Source organism: Pholis gunnellus (assembly GCF_910591455.1).
Source record: "Pholis gunnellus genome assembly, chromosome: 14".
Lineage (NCBI taxonomy): Eukaryota > Metazoa > Chordata > Actinopteri > Perciformes > Pholidae > Pholis > Pholis gunnellus.
This window is the reverse complement of record NC_136541.1, coordinates 24,146,851-24,162,647: the sequence shown is the minus strand read 5'-3', so window position 1 is coordinate 24,162,647 and position 15,797 is coordinate 24,146,851. Positions and strand designations below refer to the sequence as shown.

General features: G+C 41.4%; 2 protein-coding genes across 2 annotated transcripts; both read right to left on the bottom strand.

Moving 5' to 3' along the window:
- Positions 1-10: 10 nt before the first annotated feature.
- On the bottom strand, positions 11-2,253 carry atpsckmt (fATP synthase c subunit lysine N-methyltransferase). The gene is made up of 4 exons (XM_079172831.1): positions 1,709-2,253; positions 1,200-1,337; positions 981-1,031; positions 11-885 (listed from the first exon to the last, which is right to left on the bottom strand). The coding sequence occupies exons 1-4, from the start codon at positions 1,994-1,996 to the stop codon at positions 691-693; spliced, it is 672 nt and encodes a 223-aa protein (XP_079028957.1). The 5' UTR covers positions 1,997-2,253; the 3' UTR covers positions 11-690.
- Positions 2,254-3,265: 1,012 nt separating this feature from the next.
- Positions 3,266-13,973, bottom strand: LOC306706203 (neuropilin and tolloid-like protein 1; the record flags this gene model as incomplete). Its single annotated transcript, XM_079173165.1, has 10 exons — positions 3,266-3,815; positions 4,598-4,742; positions 4,833-4,946; positions 6,071-6,299; positions 6,985-7,112; positions 7,344-7,385; positions 12,494-12,742; positions 12,846-12,980; positions 13,649-13,714; positions 13,946-13,973. The coding sequence occupies 10 exons, from the start codon at positions 13,971-13,973 to the stop codon at positions 3,266-3,268; spliced, it is 1,686 nt and encodes a 561-aa protein (XP_079029291.1).
- Positions 13,974-15,797: the final 1,824 nt, after the last annotated feature.

Below are 15,797 nucleotides of genomic sequence, written 5' to 3'. Positions count from 1 at the left end.
AAGCCACAACTTGAGATTGTGCGGGGTTGTCACCACTAGGTGGCAGCCAAGTGCAACACACCTTTATTTATAAATACACACGCCTGGAAACAGAAACAGGACACAGTGCAGGAGTTTTCTGTAGAGGCTGTACAAAATAATGTGGTTGGCAATCTTCTGTCAGACAGACCTGCTACATTTGCCGGACATTTAGCAATACCTTTGTCTTTTTGGAAATAATAAACAATTCAACTTTCTATTAATAATCAAGTCATGCAATCAATCATGGCACATACCATTTCTTTCTACTTTCTCAAATCATTAACTCAACCATTCGTGTTCCCTTTTATTCCTGGTCTGGTTTTGAGCCTCAAACGTGTACCAAACATGAAATGCCGGACTGATCATTCCCCCGCCTTAGGTATGAGCGCAGGTATGCAGACATGATGGGGCTGATGAGCCTGTGATGACTGGAGACTACTGACTTAACATGAGTGTAATCACTCATTGAGGCCATTGTCAATCACTTGCTTTTCACAACTTGGTTCAATCTCACACTTGAACATTAATGTGGAAGGACTTAACACGTTTTAGCCCATTTTTTAACACTCATTTCAATTCAACCCCAGAGTAGGAATTGCATGGGTGTAAAAAAACAAAACACCCAAGGGTTCCAACATGTGATGACAAATTAACAACAAGTGTTGACATTTATGTGTGCGAATCTGGTGTTGCCATTCTATGTTGCAGGTGTGATTTAAATGTCTTGGCATCGTACACCCACACGGTGTCTATGCCCTCTCCAGCGGTGTGTTCAGGGACCCAAGTAGGGAAGGGGAAACGACAGGCCACCACTTTGGCTGTGCTCGGTAACTCGCTTGCCAGCTTCAGCTCCAGCTGGTCCATCTGCAGATAAGGACAACAAGAATTAGGACATCGAGAGTAAGACTTTAGGATTCTAAAAACTTATGTAGCAAGATTTTTTTTTAAAAATAACTCACCATTTGAGGGACTCCAAATATGACAACATTGGAATATTGAGCAAAGCTGACCTAGCAAAAGAATCAGATTCAGAGAGACAGAGTGAAAAGACCTGCATGTTTAGTGTCACCTCATGTCTGTAACAAGAAAAAAAACATCAACTACTATGATAAGATAAATGCATTCCCCCAAAATGTGGTCACCACTTCTGATTACTATATTAAACAGGTATCACTGACCTTCCACAAATCTGAGATGTGGAAGGAGGTGGAGTGGTGGACTCCCTCCCTCATGGCCTTGTAGCGAGAGTACCACACCAGCCAGGGGTTCAGCTCAAAGCCTGACGCTTGAAACCCATGCTTGGCCGCTGCGATCACCTGCGAGAAGGAGGGAGGACGAAGGGAAAGTCCATGGATCAGCGACATAGTATCAACAATGTGCAGCGGACTGGAGCAGCAGTTGGATGTAGAGCAAGTCTGGTATTCATTTGAGAGCACAACTCCAACATAACATCACAGTGAGGCTATTCAGCTTAGTAACTTCCTTTGAGAATTGAACCACTCTCCTACTCCTTCAATAGAAATAAACAATGGTGTTGGTGATATGCACTACTCTACAGTAAGTATTTCTGGGACATTTAGTCAGCATATCGAGCACGTTACCAACACCATTGTTTACTTCCGTTCTCCGTATCTTGTTAGGGTTTCATTTGTTTGGGCTCCACAGGGTAAGACAACACAGCACTCACTATCCTTCCATCTCCACTGCCAATGTCCACCAGGGTCCCTGACCTGGCTCGCAGACTGCCGAGGACATTCTCCACCTGAGCCGTGGTCGCTGGGACGAACGGGAGGCAGACTTTTCTCAGGGCAGGAGCGAGAAACGGAGCAGCCACCGCGTACAGGGCGACCAGCGAGCCTCCCAACACGCCCGTGACAACGACACCCACGCGACTCATCCTGCTCCTTTTCTCCTTGACGTCGCTCTTTAATTGTCCCGTCGCTGCAGAGTCCGGAAAAAGCCCCTCTTGTGACATGTTGCCAGCTTAACAGAAACGGTCCTCGTTATAAGTACGTAACGTTCACTAACTTTAGCTGAACTTGAACTGCACGAATGACAGCAGCGACTCGGCTATAGTTTAGCGACCCAATGTAAATGTCATGAATGCAATCTGTATTATTCAGTCCACACTTGCTCATGCTGCAAAGCTAAAAGCGCAAAAAAACAGTATTAACAAAATAATTAGCCACTGAAAAGAGCAATGGTCCTGTTATTCATGCGTTATAATCTGTGCAGCGCTCTTTCTCATCCGACAGGATGAAAAAGCTAAGCGAACGAAGGTTCCTCTCTGCCTTCGTTCCCTGGTCAGTGACGTAAGTGCAAATCATTTAAAACGAAGTGACAGCCTACACACACACACACACACACACACACACACACACACACACACACACACACACACATTGAATGACAATGCCATGGTGCCATGCAGATTACAGGAAGAAACAGATGTTTAATGAAACAATTAAACAGAGACAGCCATACAATGAACAGAAGAACATCACCCAGAACAAAACGGGACAAATCTAATTGAAAACACATAAATAAACATCAATAAATCCACCCAAACAAGGAAAAACAAACGATTAAATAATATATCCATTTACACAGCAACATACAAAATAAGTTTTAAGCCAACTGTATTATATCTGCAAAACAATATTTTGCATGTTTCTGTGTGTGCTGACTTCAGGCCTATGACTAATATGTTTCCAACATATCCTGTCCTTGGTAATATCTATTCTTATTTGATTCTGGACCTATGCTGGAATGGAGTTGCAACATTGTTCTTGCTTTGGTGGTGCCATGATGTCCACACAGATAGAAGACACTACAACACATCATTCATGAAAATAATCTTAAACACAAACAAGGGACACAAAAGGGTCTGTGATGCTTTAAAATGTGGGAATTGAATTATCTCAGTGTGTGTGGTTATAAATCCTCCTTTGATCCGTTCCTGTCGAATCCTTTGTTTTCCATGACGCTCCCACATCAAAGAAAAGCAATATTCAAAACTTACAACAGTTGCACCAAAACTCTTCAGCGGAGAGATATTTTATTATAAATACTAGTGAAAAAAAAAATCAAGAAACACGAACAAGAGCTGTAAAGATCAACAGTAATTCATATAAGTCAAACTGAAATCTATTTTTTTTTAAAAAGTCAGGGTTGTCACATCCCCAGATAAAGAATCAAGGTGATGACCTCCTTTCACCCCTATATCTTAATTTGTCGCCTTCTATTAGAAGTCGTTGGACAGTGTACGGTGGACAGCGTGATCCTGCCCTGACGCGCCTCTGTGCATATGATAGTGTTGCATGTGGTGCTGGCTGGTGGTGGGATCATCATCCACCAACGAATCCTCCTCCTCCTCCTCAGCCCTGTACCCCTCCGTCCCGTCCTGAGAATAGCTGTGCTTCATCACCAGGATGCTCCTTCGTCCCGCCGGCGTGGTGTGGTGGGAGAGGCGCGGTGACTGCTGGCCCACCATCGGCGGCGGCGGCGGCGAGAGAGCCCCCCCGTCGGCCGCGATGTTGGCGTCCCTCACGCTCAGGTTGCTGCGACTGCCGTGGACGCTGCCGTGCATACTGCCGTGCACGCTTCCCTGAAAGGAGCCGCAGTGGTGGTCGCGGATGCACTTGGAGGAGGAGCGGCGGAGCTTGTGGAGCTTCTCGTAGTCCTCGGCCATTGCGGCGTCGGTCAGGTCGCCGGACGGGGCGCGGCGCATAGTGCAGAGCTCGTAGTGAGGGGGCTCAAAGCCAGGGTGGAGGAGGGCCGGGTCGAAGTCATCTCTGTGGAAAAGAAGACACACACACACACACACACACACACACACACACACACACACACACACACACACACGTATGATGCACACAATGTCAAGGAAAACGCAAACAAATCTGATTGTAAGTGTCCAGACACTAACAAAATATGTAGTTAGCTCTACAGGCCTGTGATTTGTGCACTCGTGCACTTTCTCAACTGCATTTGAAAGTCCACAATAATAACTAAATCAATTTGCCCTTTAGTTATTGTTTTACCCAAATAAAATGGTTACGGTGGCACCAGAAGGTTGAAGTCAAGCTTTTGTCTGCAAGTTATCAAAGATGTTTTTATACATTTTTAAAGCTGCATTAATGTTGTTTTTTTGCTACTTGGGAGAAAAAACAATGAGATGAAGCTAAGAACTAAAGAGAACTTACAGGAGAGATTGCCACTACAAGCGACCCCTTTTACTACGTAATCATTAGCAGTGGTGGAAGAAGTAATCAGATCTCTTTCATAACTAAAAGTAGTAATACTATAATGTATAAACACTGTTGAAAGTAAAAGACCTGCATTCAAATTTTACTTAAGTTAAAAGAATAGCAATATTAGCATCAACATATGCTGAAAGTAAAAGTACTCTTTACGCGGAATGGCTCAGAATAATATACATTATATTATTGGATTATTATTATTGATGCATTAATGTGTTTATCTTTATATACTGCTGTGTTGCTTAAGCTAATATAATACATAATAACGTATTAGTTGATTACATATTTCTTTAAAAATCGGAATGAAATCTCACCTGCGGATGATGTATTTCTTGCGTGGCTGTTTGACCTGGATGATGACAGAGATGATGAGCAGGATGACAACCAGGCCACAGGTCACTACAATGATAGTGATGTTTGTGTTATCCAGCGTGTCCAGGATACTGGCTTTCCTTTTTTCTAGTTAGGGAGATAACAGAGAGAGGAATAACTTATGTGTTCAGCCGCAGCCGACGTATGGCTGCTTTCTCAGCCTTTGTGTCAGGGTACCTTTGCAGTGATTCTCGTCCCACGGGTAAACACAGTTCTGGATACCGTTGCAGACCAGGGTGTGGTTGATGCACATGTTGCTATGGCAAAAGAAAGTTTCCTTTTCACAGGGAGCTGAAAGAGAAAAGGCAAGAGTCATGCAGCTATACACAGCAGACTGAATTATAGGTATTCGTTAGATAATATTCAGTGGCTCTATTTGCTTGTGTGATATAATGTTTTGTCATATTTCATCTTTGCGCAGAAGTGTACATTGCTGTTTACGACTCTGTCACAGCGGACATTTCCACCAGATGGAAGTAGGACATTTTTCAATATTGCTTTTTGTTTCTTTACTTTTTTAGCTTGGCCAAGTTAAAAACACACCACGCATTGACATTGTCCCTTTATAAAGTTGCTCTCACACCAAGCACAGATTGTAGTCTGAAAAGTTATAACGGAAATTTATAAAAAATTATTTTATGGTTTCCTATGAATGCTTGCACACATGTGCAGTACCTGCTGGGGAAACATCTTTCCTCGATTTCTGCGGATTTCCACATGTTTGACCATGAAATCCTTTGTTGTAATTAATATCATACAAAATATTGCAGTCATTTTGGATAATAATTATCCATGTGCTTCTGTTTGTTGTACGGAGAGTATGGATTTTAGGAGCAATGGTCGTTTCTTTTCAGAATTAATGGCCCGCCGGACAAATGAGCTCTCTGTTGATGACCACGGAGTCTACAGGCTGTTAAACCAAACAATTAACTATAACAACCAATTCAAAGCAATTCACATTGCAATTAGCCATTTAATCCATAGTTAATACAGAATATTGATTAGTGCAGCAATACATTTGGAAATTGTTGTATAATTGAATGAAGGCTTTGATCTCTACATTCTTGATTTAATGAGGATAAAACCAACAAAGTAACTGAAGCCGACTTGATCTGATGAACATCTTTACCTATCAACACTACTAACAGTCATTCATCAATTGCTTTTAAAGTGAGCACGTAAATCGCGAGCCATGCCCCGTGAAAGTAAGGTGCATTTTTTTTATTTGGACCTTCTAAATAACCCTTTTCAAGAATGTTTTTAGTGACATTTTTAATGTTGAAGACAACTATAATATAGAGAACCAAAATGCTACTGGAGAAGCTATATAATTTAATTATTGGGATTTCTACTCTCACATATGGATGGTGTGCGCCTGTAAAAGAGAGCTTACAGATAAATGGAGATTTACTCACGCTCATGGAAAGTTGTAAAGAGGATCCTGAATTTGCTCTTCCTGCTTCCCTCATCTGCCCACATTCTCACCACGCCCACAGAGGAGACCAGCATGACATCGTTGGCCACCGTGGAGCAGAACTTATTCTTCAGGTGCTCAACCGAGCTGCTGCCGTCGTAGATGGCAACGAAGTTCCGTTTGCACTCATTCGAGTTGTGCATCTCATACTCCAGAAAGCGCATGTAGATCTGTGGGTAAAAGGCAGAAGGCTTTTCAAAGGAGTATTCCACATTTTTTACAACAGCCAATTCACCTTCCGCTAAGCCCCGCCCCCTGCTGCTACAGCCATCAACCTGTCAGAGCTACCATGGAGCCCACACTGTCCAGTTGTCCACTGTCCACTATACCAGCTTGAAAATCAAGAACATGTTAAACAGTTGCATGAGAATCTACGGAGCAGAGCCGGATAGTTGTCAGACCCTGGTCAGAGCTGGCCGATGCTATGCTATGATTGGCCAGTCTGTGTTTGAGGGGCGAGACTTAACGAAGGGTCAGTTCACCTATACTCACCTGTTAACACAGTGACACCAAAATTATCCCTCATTAATTGTATGGCTTTTGCTCATATGTTATCATTTTTAGCAACATTTGAGCAGAAGATCGAACATTTTTAAGTACATAATATGTCATACAGGGAATGCGTTGGAACTACTCATGGACTCATGACAGGCTGAACATTGGGGGGAACATTTTGTTGATGTTGTGAGAAAGACAAAATGGCATTTAATTACTTGTTTGAATTCTTTGAAATGAATGTATTGGAAGTGCTCTTGGTCCAACCTCCCCCTGTCCAACCACTTAAAGTCAAATTTACAAAAAATTGTCACACCACCACCACATAACAACACCAACAGCAGTTTGACATATACAGACCCTTGATCTTGGTGGAGCCTTGATGTACCACCTGCAGTCCACAGCCTCAGTCGGCAGCGCCCGGCTCTCCCCGGCTATCTGGGTGGATTCCACATAGCCTTCCGGACCGCTCAGCTCAAACTCACAGACTGTGGATAACAACATTTTTGGGTTTATCAATGTGAAATTGTAAAAAGAAAAGACTTGCTCAATATTATCCCTTCAGCTAAAATGAAGACTTAGTCACATAATATAAATGTAGGTCAACATCTGTATGAAGACATATAGCTGTTACTGTTATCCACAGTTAGCAGGATCTGCATTTAACCTGCAGCAGGTCTAGTAGGACATTGTAACATAATAACAAATGAAATACTCACATGGCAGAGCTGGCAGTTCCCCAAGCCCTTTGAACTCCGGATCTAAAAGCAGAACATAATATGTTTCCAAAGAAATACATCTTTGGAATATTTACTCAAGTCTCTCTTCACTTCTTCACATGAAAATGAAACAATTTCAAACTCGTACTCGAACATGAAATGCTTCTCACATTGTTATTGATAAGGGTGAGTACCAAATGTGATCTCTTTATATTGATTTAAACCTGGATGTTATTTAAAACTGCTAATTTCTAAAAATATGTGAACCTTCGCTGAAGTATTCGAAATGCGTCCATGCAATATTCACCGCAGCACATTTAGTCTGAGAATAGAGAAAAATAATCCGGTGCCCAAAAAATACCACAGAATAAAAATGATAATATTAAAGACATATTGCAAAACAAAATCACAGCTGGCCAAGGCTTACACATAATCTATGTACCGGCTCACTCCCCCTGCTCTCATTTAAACTCCCCAGATGCCCTTCATCAGAAAAAAGAAAAACACAGACTATTTCTTTTCCCTGTCTCGCAGCATGCGACAGGGAAGAGAAATTGTGTTCTAAACCTTTGTGCTGATGAATCTACTTGCGAGGTGGATTATAAATCCTGATATACCGGCTTAGTTCGGGACGGATTAGGCCCCACCAGTGGCAACCTGGTGATAAAAACATCACTTATTTTTTGTTTTCTAAATTCTCCTGAAGACACTTAGTTTGGCATTGGGTGAGGGGACACTTCAAAGAAACTAAATACCAAATAATACAACATGTACAATTGACACCCAATCAGGAAAGAAATGTGCTTTAAAGGACACAGCGTGGAATGCAGAGTGAGTTTATTTGTTTATTTTAAAACCATAATTTCCCACATCTTCAATTGTTATCATTGGTAATGCAACACATTGGTCAGTAGCTGTGGTATAAAAGAGCAGTTGATGGACTCAAATTGGAAAAAAGGACTCATATTAATCCCTTCATGTTTCTTAGCCCTGCCTCTGCTTCAGCCTTGTCCAGATTATTCACAATGATTACATATACGTGTGAGTGCTTCAATGCCACTCCCACAGGCGTTACACCCTGTAAGATAGAGGATGGTTGATGTAAATATCTTCATATTATTCAGCTTGATGAAGGTGTGTGGTGCAAACATATATACTATCGACTATTGGATGTTACATTTTCCAGAGGATGCAAATAAGAACAAACTTACAAACCTAGTGACTAGGTTATATATTTAGGTTCTGCTAAATGACTAGCGCACACACAGATGTGAGCATAAACTGGAGGAACACATGCAATAACGATAGGAGTCTCTGCTAAAGTGTAAGCAGTGATAGCATTCAGTAGCTGGTGCACAATATGTTTGCAATGTCCAAACTAGCCAACATTAGACGTTAAAAGCATTTAGTTGCAATTTGCAGAGCAAAGTTTAATTTTTTTATCTTGCGCACACAACATATTAACTTTCATATTAACGTAAGAAGAATGAATGTTCTGGGGACGGAAAAAGAATGTGCTCATGCTCTGTCACATTGTTCACAATTTGCGTAACAAAAGCTGATTAATGCAGTGTGCATTGACCCCATCAAACTACTGGAGTTTAGACCAGTGATGAGTGGAATTAGACAGGAGATTAGCTTTTGGCATGGGAGACTCTACATTTGATATAAACAGACGAAAGCAGCTTCTCCTGATCTGCCAATTATTAAAAGTATCTTATTTAAGGGATAGTTCATGTTTTCAGCAGCCTGTTTATTGTTTGCTATATTTGTTGAAATGTATTGACAGCAATCAATAAATCAAATGTTCTGTCAAAAAAAAGAGAAAGAAATCCGGTATCTGTGGCTGTCACAAGACTCTATTAGCCCATCCAATCATTTGATCCGGCTCGAATCAAATGATTGGATGAGTTAGGGTTAGTTAGGGTTACCTGCCAGTCGATTGCCAACAATTGCCAAGTTGTTTACGTTCATAATACACTTGGGGCAGTGGCTTTGGAGGGAGGCGGTCAGTGTTGCCGACTTTGCCACTCGGTTGAGCAACATTTGGAGCTAGCGCTGATATACCTTCATCGTAAAAGAGTTGGCAATGCCGAGTGTTTTCCCTTGGATAATAATAATGTCCAAGCATTTCTCAAAAAATATAAATGCTAAAGTATGCTTAGTAAGTTGTTAACACTGGAAGGTAAGATTCCCTGTAGAATTTAGTGAAACAAAAAGAAATGGTGTCTGATATTTGCGGAAATATTGCACTGAGCCCAGGACGGACTCACAGGACTCTTGTCTAAAACTGGAGCATCCCTTGCGGAATGAAATGACAATATACAGAGGTTCAATCATGTTAATCTTTGCCCCCCCGTCAGTGTAGGTGGCCTATAAAATCTGCTGCTAATGAAGCCTCTGCCTTGGACTCTCTTAAGCTGCTACTGCGGCTCAGCGCTGACAAGCTGTATTCCCCTGAAGACAAGCTTTCATTAACTTGTGTGTGTGTGTGTGTGTGTGTGTGTGTGTGTGTGTGTGTGTGTGTGTTTGCGACTGAGGGAACCAGTCCGTATGTGCGTGCATTTGCATAAATGCTCCCCTCCTCTCCTCTTCGTCAGCTGCAGCTGCTGTGCCTGCACTACAAATGAAAATGAGAGTATACGTTTCCAGCAGGTTGCCACCAGAGCAATATCAAAGTTGCAATATGTAACTTTTTTTTGACATCACACGAGTGTCAATGTGTGTTTTAGTTGGAACACATGATCTGGCCGAAAGGGGGAGAAGTCACAAAGGGGAGGGACTGTGTAAAAGAGGCAGCCAGTTTTGGCAATTCAGCAGCCAACATTGTGAAAATCTCTGCATGGTGGTGGATTGGGAGAGAGCGCCAAGGACAGGAGTTGAAGGGCTTAGAGTCGTAGTAATACTCTAACATCAACCCTGCCAGCCGGCCAGAGGGCCAGCTGGTATGATACAAGATCAACAATATAGCAGAAATGATAAATTACGCACAGAACGACATGAGTTCATGTGACGTTAGCGCGACAAAGTCCACGTAGGGGGAGGTCGGGGTGGAATCAACAAAACATCTGCCGACGCTGTCTTTTTAAAAGCATGAACACAGTCATCACCCACCTTTACCAAGTGACCTTTACCACATTTATTTCACACAACTACCCAAAAAGTCAACACTAGTGAAACCAGCCGACACACTGACTTGGTTCCATAGTTTTTTTCAGGGTGGATATAGTTTTTTCATCATTAACTCATGCAAATATGTTCTAGTAGAAACCAGAATTACAAGTATGAACCTGAAAATAATCACGATATGTCCCTTTAAGTGACAATGTGATGGCAGAATTTGTATGCACATTTTGTCAAATGAGGACAGACTCTGGATGGATTACATATTATGATTTATTTTTTTTACTTTTCATATTTAACATTATGTTCCTCCATAAATTAGATTATGTGACCAGAGAAGAAATTGGATACACTATTTTCCTTTCTCTTGCTTGAATTACAACCGCTTGGCAAAGGTTAGAGGTGACAACAAACCTTTAGTTCTTCTTAGTAGAAGTAGTTTGGTTAAGAAGAAGAAAAACATATACTTTATTAATCCTGCAAGGGCAAAAGGACCTATGCATGCTCTATTTATGGAGAGATGTGAGTTAAAAGGAAAAGAAAACTCTATGTCTTTATGTTCTTGGCCACTTTGTTTAGGCAAATGTCTTCGCACACAGGTGTGTATAAATATTTAGCAGACACAGAGCAACACAAGCTTTCATTTTTAGCTGTTTTTGTGTCCTCCTGATGAATGTAAGTTCAATATTCGCTCTCCCTCCAGCTCTGTTTTGGTCTCCACCAACTACTAAGGGAAATATCTGTCTGTTTAGCAGCTTAATGCGCCACTACCTTCACTATCTAGTCTCTCACTTTGCCTGTCTGTAGTACTGGGCAGGAAGTATGCTGGGGATTTATGAGAGCTTAGGTTAGGGTTAGGGTTAGTTAGGTTAGGGCTTTAGGGTTAGTTAGGTTAGGGTTAGGGTTAGTTAGGTTAGGGTTAGGGTTAGGGTTAGGTTTGGTGAGAAGCGTGGCCCACTGGCACAAGGGGGCTGACCTTTAAAAATGTTTTGAAGAAACCCTTAAAATAAAAAATAAAAGACAAAATGGGGAAAATAAAATGGAAAACATTAAAAAAAGGAGAGAACATTAAAAAAAGGGGAGAAAAAAGTAAAAATAAAAATAAAGAAAAAATAAAAGAAAAAAAAGGGTTAGGGTTAGTTAGGTTAGGGTTAGGGTTAGGGTTAGTTAGGTTAGGGTTAGGGTTAGCTAGGTTAGGGTTAGGGTTAGGGTTAGGGTTAGTTAGTTAGGTTAGGGTTAGTTAGGTTAGGGTTAGTTAGGTTAGGGTTAGTTAGGTTAGGGTTAGTTAGGTTAGGGTTAGGGTTAGTTAGTTAGGTTAGGGTTAGTTAGGTTAGGGTTAGGGTTAGTTAGTTAGGTTAGGGTTAGTTTGGTTAGGGTTAGGGTTAGTTAGGTTAGGGTTAGTTAGGTTAGGGTTAGGGTTAGTTAGGTTAGGGTTAGTTAGGGTTAGGGTTAGGGTTAGGGTTAGTTAGTTAGGTTAGGGTTAGGGTTAGTTAGGTTAGGGTTAGTTAGGGTTAGGGTTAGGGTTAGTTAGTTAGGTTAGGGTTAGTTACGTTAGGGTTAGGGTTAGTTAGGTTAGGGTTAGGGTTAGTTAGGTTAGGGTTAGTTAGGGTTAGGGTTAGGGTTAGTTAGTTAGGTTAGGGTTAGTTAGGTTAGGGTTAGTTAGGTTAGGGTTAGTTAGGTTAGGGTTAGTTAGGTTAGGGTTAGGGTTAGGGTTAGTTAGTTAGGTTAGGGTTAGTTAGGTTAGGGTTAGGGTTAGTTAGTTAGGTTAGGGTTAGTTTGGTTAGGGTTAGGGTTAGTTAGGTTAGGGTTGAGGACCGTATAAAAACAATGAGCTGAACGAGCTGCAGCAGGTGATAATTGGGTTCATCACTACAAGAAAACCCTTTTATTAAACACAGTCATGTGATCTATTGCTAATATAACAATACTGATTATTGCAGTTTAAAGCTTAAAAAATATGTATAAGCACGCATTCCTGGTAGATTAATTTGTACGCTATACCGTCTACCCTATCGTCCATCACTCACCTTGCGTGAAGTTATACCGGGCAGAGAAACCGATGGCCTCCAGTTCACCATCAGCCACAAATTTGATATACAGGTACCTCCCACTGGAGCGGACGTACGCTGGGCTTTCCTGCCCGCAGAAGCGACCGAGGATGGGAGAGAAACCGAATGGCCCATCACGGACCTCGATGTGGTCGAACTTACACTCCCAGGACGGCTCGATGGAATATTTGTCATCGAAGAACAACTCAATGCACTGTCGGGGAGAGGCTGCAGGAAGGGGGGGGGGGGGTTGAGGACATGGTGAGATTAAAATCAGGAGCGGGGTAGAAGGTGAGTAAGAGGCGAGAAATGACAAGTGAGAAAGCCTCACCTTCTATGATGTAGACACATTCCTTCTCAGGAGGGTATTTCTCAGGGTAGTTGGGAGAGGTGAAATACCCCCCCTCAGGCTCCTTCACCCAGGTCCCACACTGCCCTGCTGGTATCACACCCGAGTTGTTCTTCACTGCTGGAAAAGCACAGGACGACAGGCAGATGAAAGAGTCCAGCACAACACCAGCTGTACAGCTCTTTGTGTTTGTCGTTTCTTCTTTTTAAAAGCGTGGATTGGTTGTTGCATACTTTAATATTATACCATTTTTTTATTGTGTACAGTTCAAATAAGTGGGTTTTTAATCAGACTTCTGTCCTTGTTGGCGTCACAAAGCTGAATTAGCTTCCCGTTTTTAAATTGTGGGAAACTATTTACAAAGGAAAAAGGCACAATCAACTATTCATAATTAGCAAACTGGTGATAAAATATTTCTGTTATTGGATACGTGTTAATATGTCCATCTAACGATGAACTTTTTTGACCTGATTTGATGTGTTAATATCGCTTTTTGTGAGATGTTATTTACTCACACTGATCATTTTCACATTTGATCCCCCCATTAATCATTCAGTTGTGTTGTCAATAGAAAAAAGTTCAAAGTGAAATAATGCTAATCATATTCTGATATTCTATTTCACATTCCAGTCATATTTTTTTTCTCCACAAAGTAAAAATTATACATATTTTTAAAAAGTAGGCTACTCCATAATAGTTTTTTTAGCACTGCTCTGTATGTGCTATAGCCGAAAATTCCCCAAAGTCTTACAACAGTTAATAGTGAAGAATGAGCGATGATTTACCTTGAGCTTTTATTTTGGTAGCGGAGGCACCTGACAGCTCAGGTGAGATGAGGCTTGCTGCTATCGCTGAGAGAAGAGAAGAGAATTGAAAATGAAGATTGGTTTTTTCTGTTTGTCAGAAATCTGCTTGAACTTCTTCTTCTAAGAAATAGAAAGTATTTTTCAAACCAAAGACAGATAATACACCAGGAAGCACGTACACCATAAAACAGGATTATAAACAAATGGCTTAATAATTATTATTTTCCCTTAAAGGCAAGGGAACATTATGAAACGGGTTCACAGCTGTAAACTCACCGATGGGCAGCAGAAGTTTGTGCACCATTTCTGTTCCCTGAGGATGAGGAGCTCAGTCACAAATATTGCCATTAAATAGTCTCAATCAAACGTCTCTTCCTTGGGGAAAAGTGTCCATCAGTCCCTCACAACATGCGCCACAGAGAGTTCGACATTCCAATCTCTCTCTCTCTCTCTCTCTCTCTCTCTCTCTCTCTCTCTCTCTCTCTCTCTCTCTCTCTCTCTCTCTCTCTCTCTCTCTGACTCCCCGGAAGCTCAAAGGATTACTCTACAAACCTTCGCAATTTCTGCACCACCTTTAGGCTGCATTAATCCTCTCAGACGATATACGGTCTCGTTCAAACTGGGCCGAGGCTGGTTCTGCGGGGCTGCTGCGCTCGGTGACGCGCATCCAACGGCTTTACAACTTTATCCAGATGTTTCACGGAGCAACAGCTGGTTGTTTTCGGGGCTACAAGATGATGCCATTTGTTTTTTCTATTTCCAAACACTGAAGTTTGACTATTTTGTCCACTTATGACCTACGTTTACGCATTTATATTAAGACTATTACATTTTACACAAACTATGCATTCATGTTCTCCAGCGTAACTGTAGATTTTAAGTCTTGACTAAATTCAACATTTTATTATTAATAGAGTATTCACACTTTTAGAAAGCAATCTATATGTTAGTCAGCTTGATTTGAGATTATTCTGTAGTTTTGTGAAAGGGATCCGCTTTATGAACGGGTCCAAATCGGATCTGTGCCGGATCTGTTCTGGATCTTTGACGCATATCCGTTCCAGATCAGTCCCGCTGTGTAAGTGGACTCCGATTCGGACCCGTTTTGCGGATCTGGGTCCGGAGGGGAGTCAGTTTGCTATCTGGGCTGTTCAACCAGTGAGGGGCTCAAAGTGGGCAAACTGGATTCAAAAGTTTCAGAGACCAAAAGCAAAATCCGACAATACAAACAAACGTCCAGGCAGACTATATGCTACTCTACAAACTATACAAAGCACCACATTGAGGATAAATGTAGAGCCAGATTGATGTTGTCTGAAGGTCCCGCTGTCGTTCAGGGGAGAAACAGCAGGTGGCGCTGCAGACCAGCTCTACTCTGGGAGTCGATCACTGGTCTTTGTGGTGCATCTGCTGCTGCATCTTATTCAGCATCTCCTGCATCCTCTTCAGCTGCAGACAGAGGACGTTTGGTTAAACTCCTGAAAACATCCTGAATCTGATGCTGTGTGTTTAATCCTAAAATAGATCAAAGAACATAAAGACTCTGATTTATAGGTAAAAGTCACTGCTGTGGATTTAAACATGTGGAGGGAAAACATATATTATATGGAGCTGACTAATAATTAAGAAATACTGGAACTAAATACATGAATTCATTCAGTATGTTATTGATGAAAAGGAAATGGAAATGTGGAAAGTATTGTATTGTGTGTAAATGAACTGTATAAAGTCTACATATACGTGCAGGTTGTAGTATGAAACTGACATGATGACTTAGTGTATTTCTTTCTTTCTTTTTTAATAACAAATCATTGATTTGATCATATTTATAATATATAATAATACAATGTGTTTGTTGTAGTTTTAGCCTTCTGTGTTTATTTCAGTGCAAAAAAAGTATACTTTATATTGAATTTTTTTTGGATATGACTATCTATTTTTCTGTGTGTTTTGTACTTTGTCCTTACTGACCGCCAGAGGCAGTGTTAGATACTGAATATCTTTTATCTCGCGTACTCCCAGGTCGAGTCTTTATATCAACAAAGTCACTTGTGACCTCAGTTGAATCCAGGCCAACCTAACCCATTTCAAACGCCGGGGCCACAGAGGCCGCAGGGGCTCCTCCAGA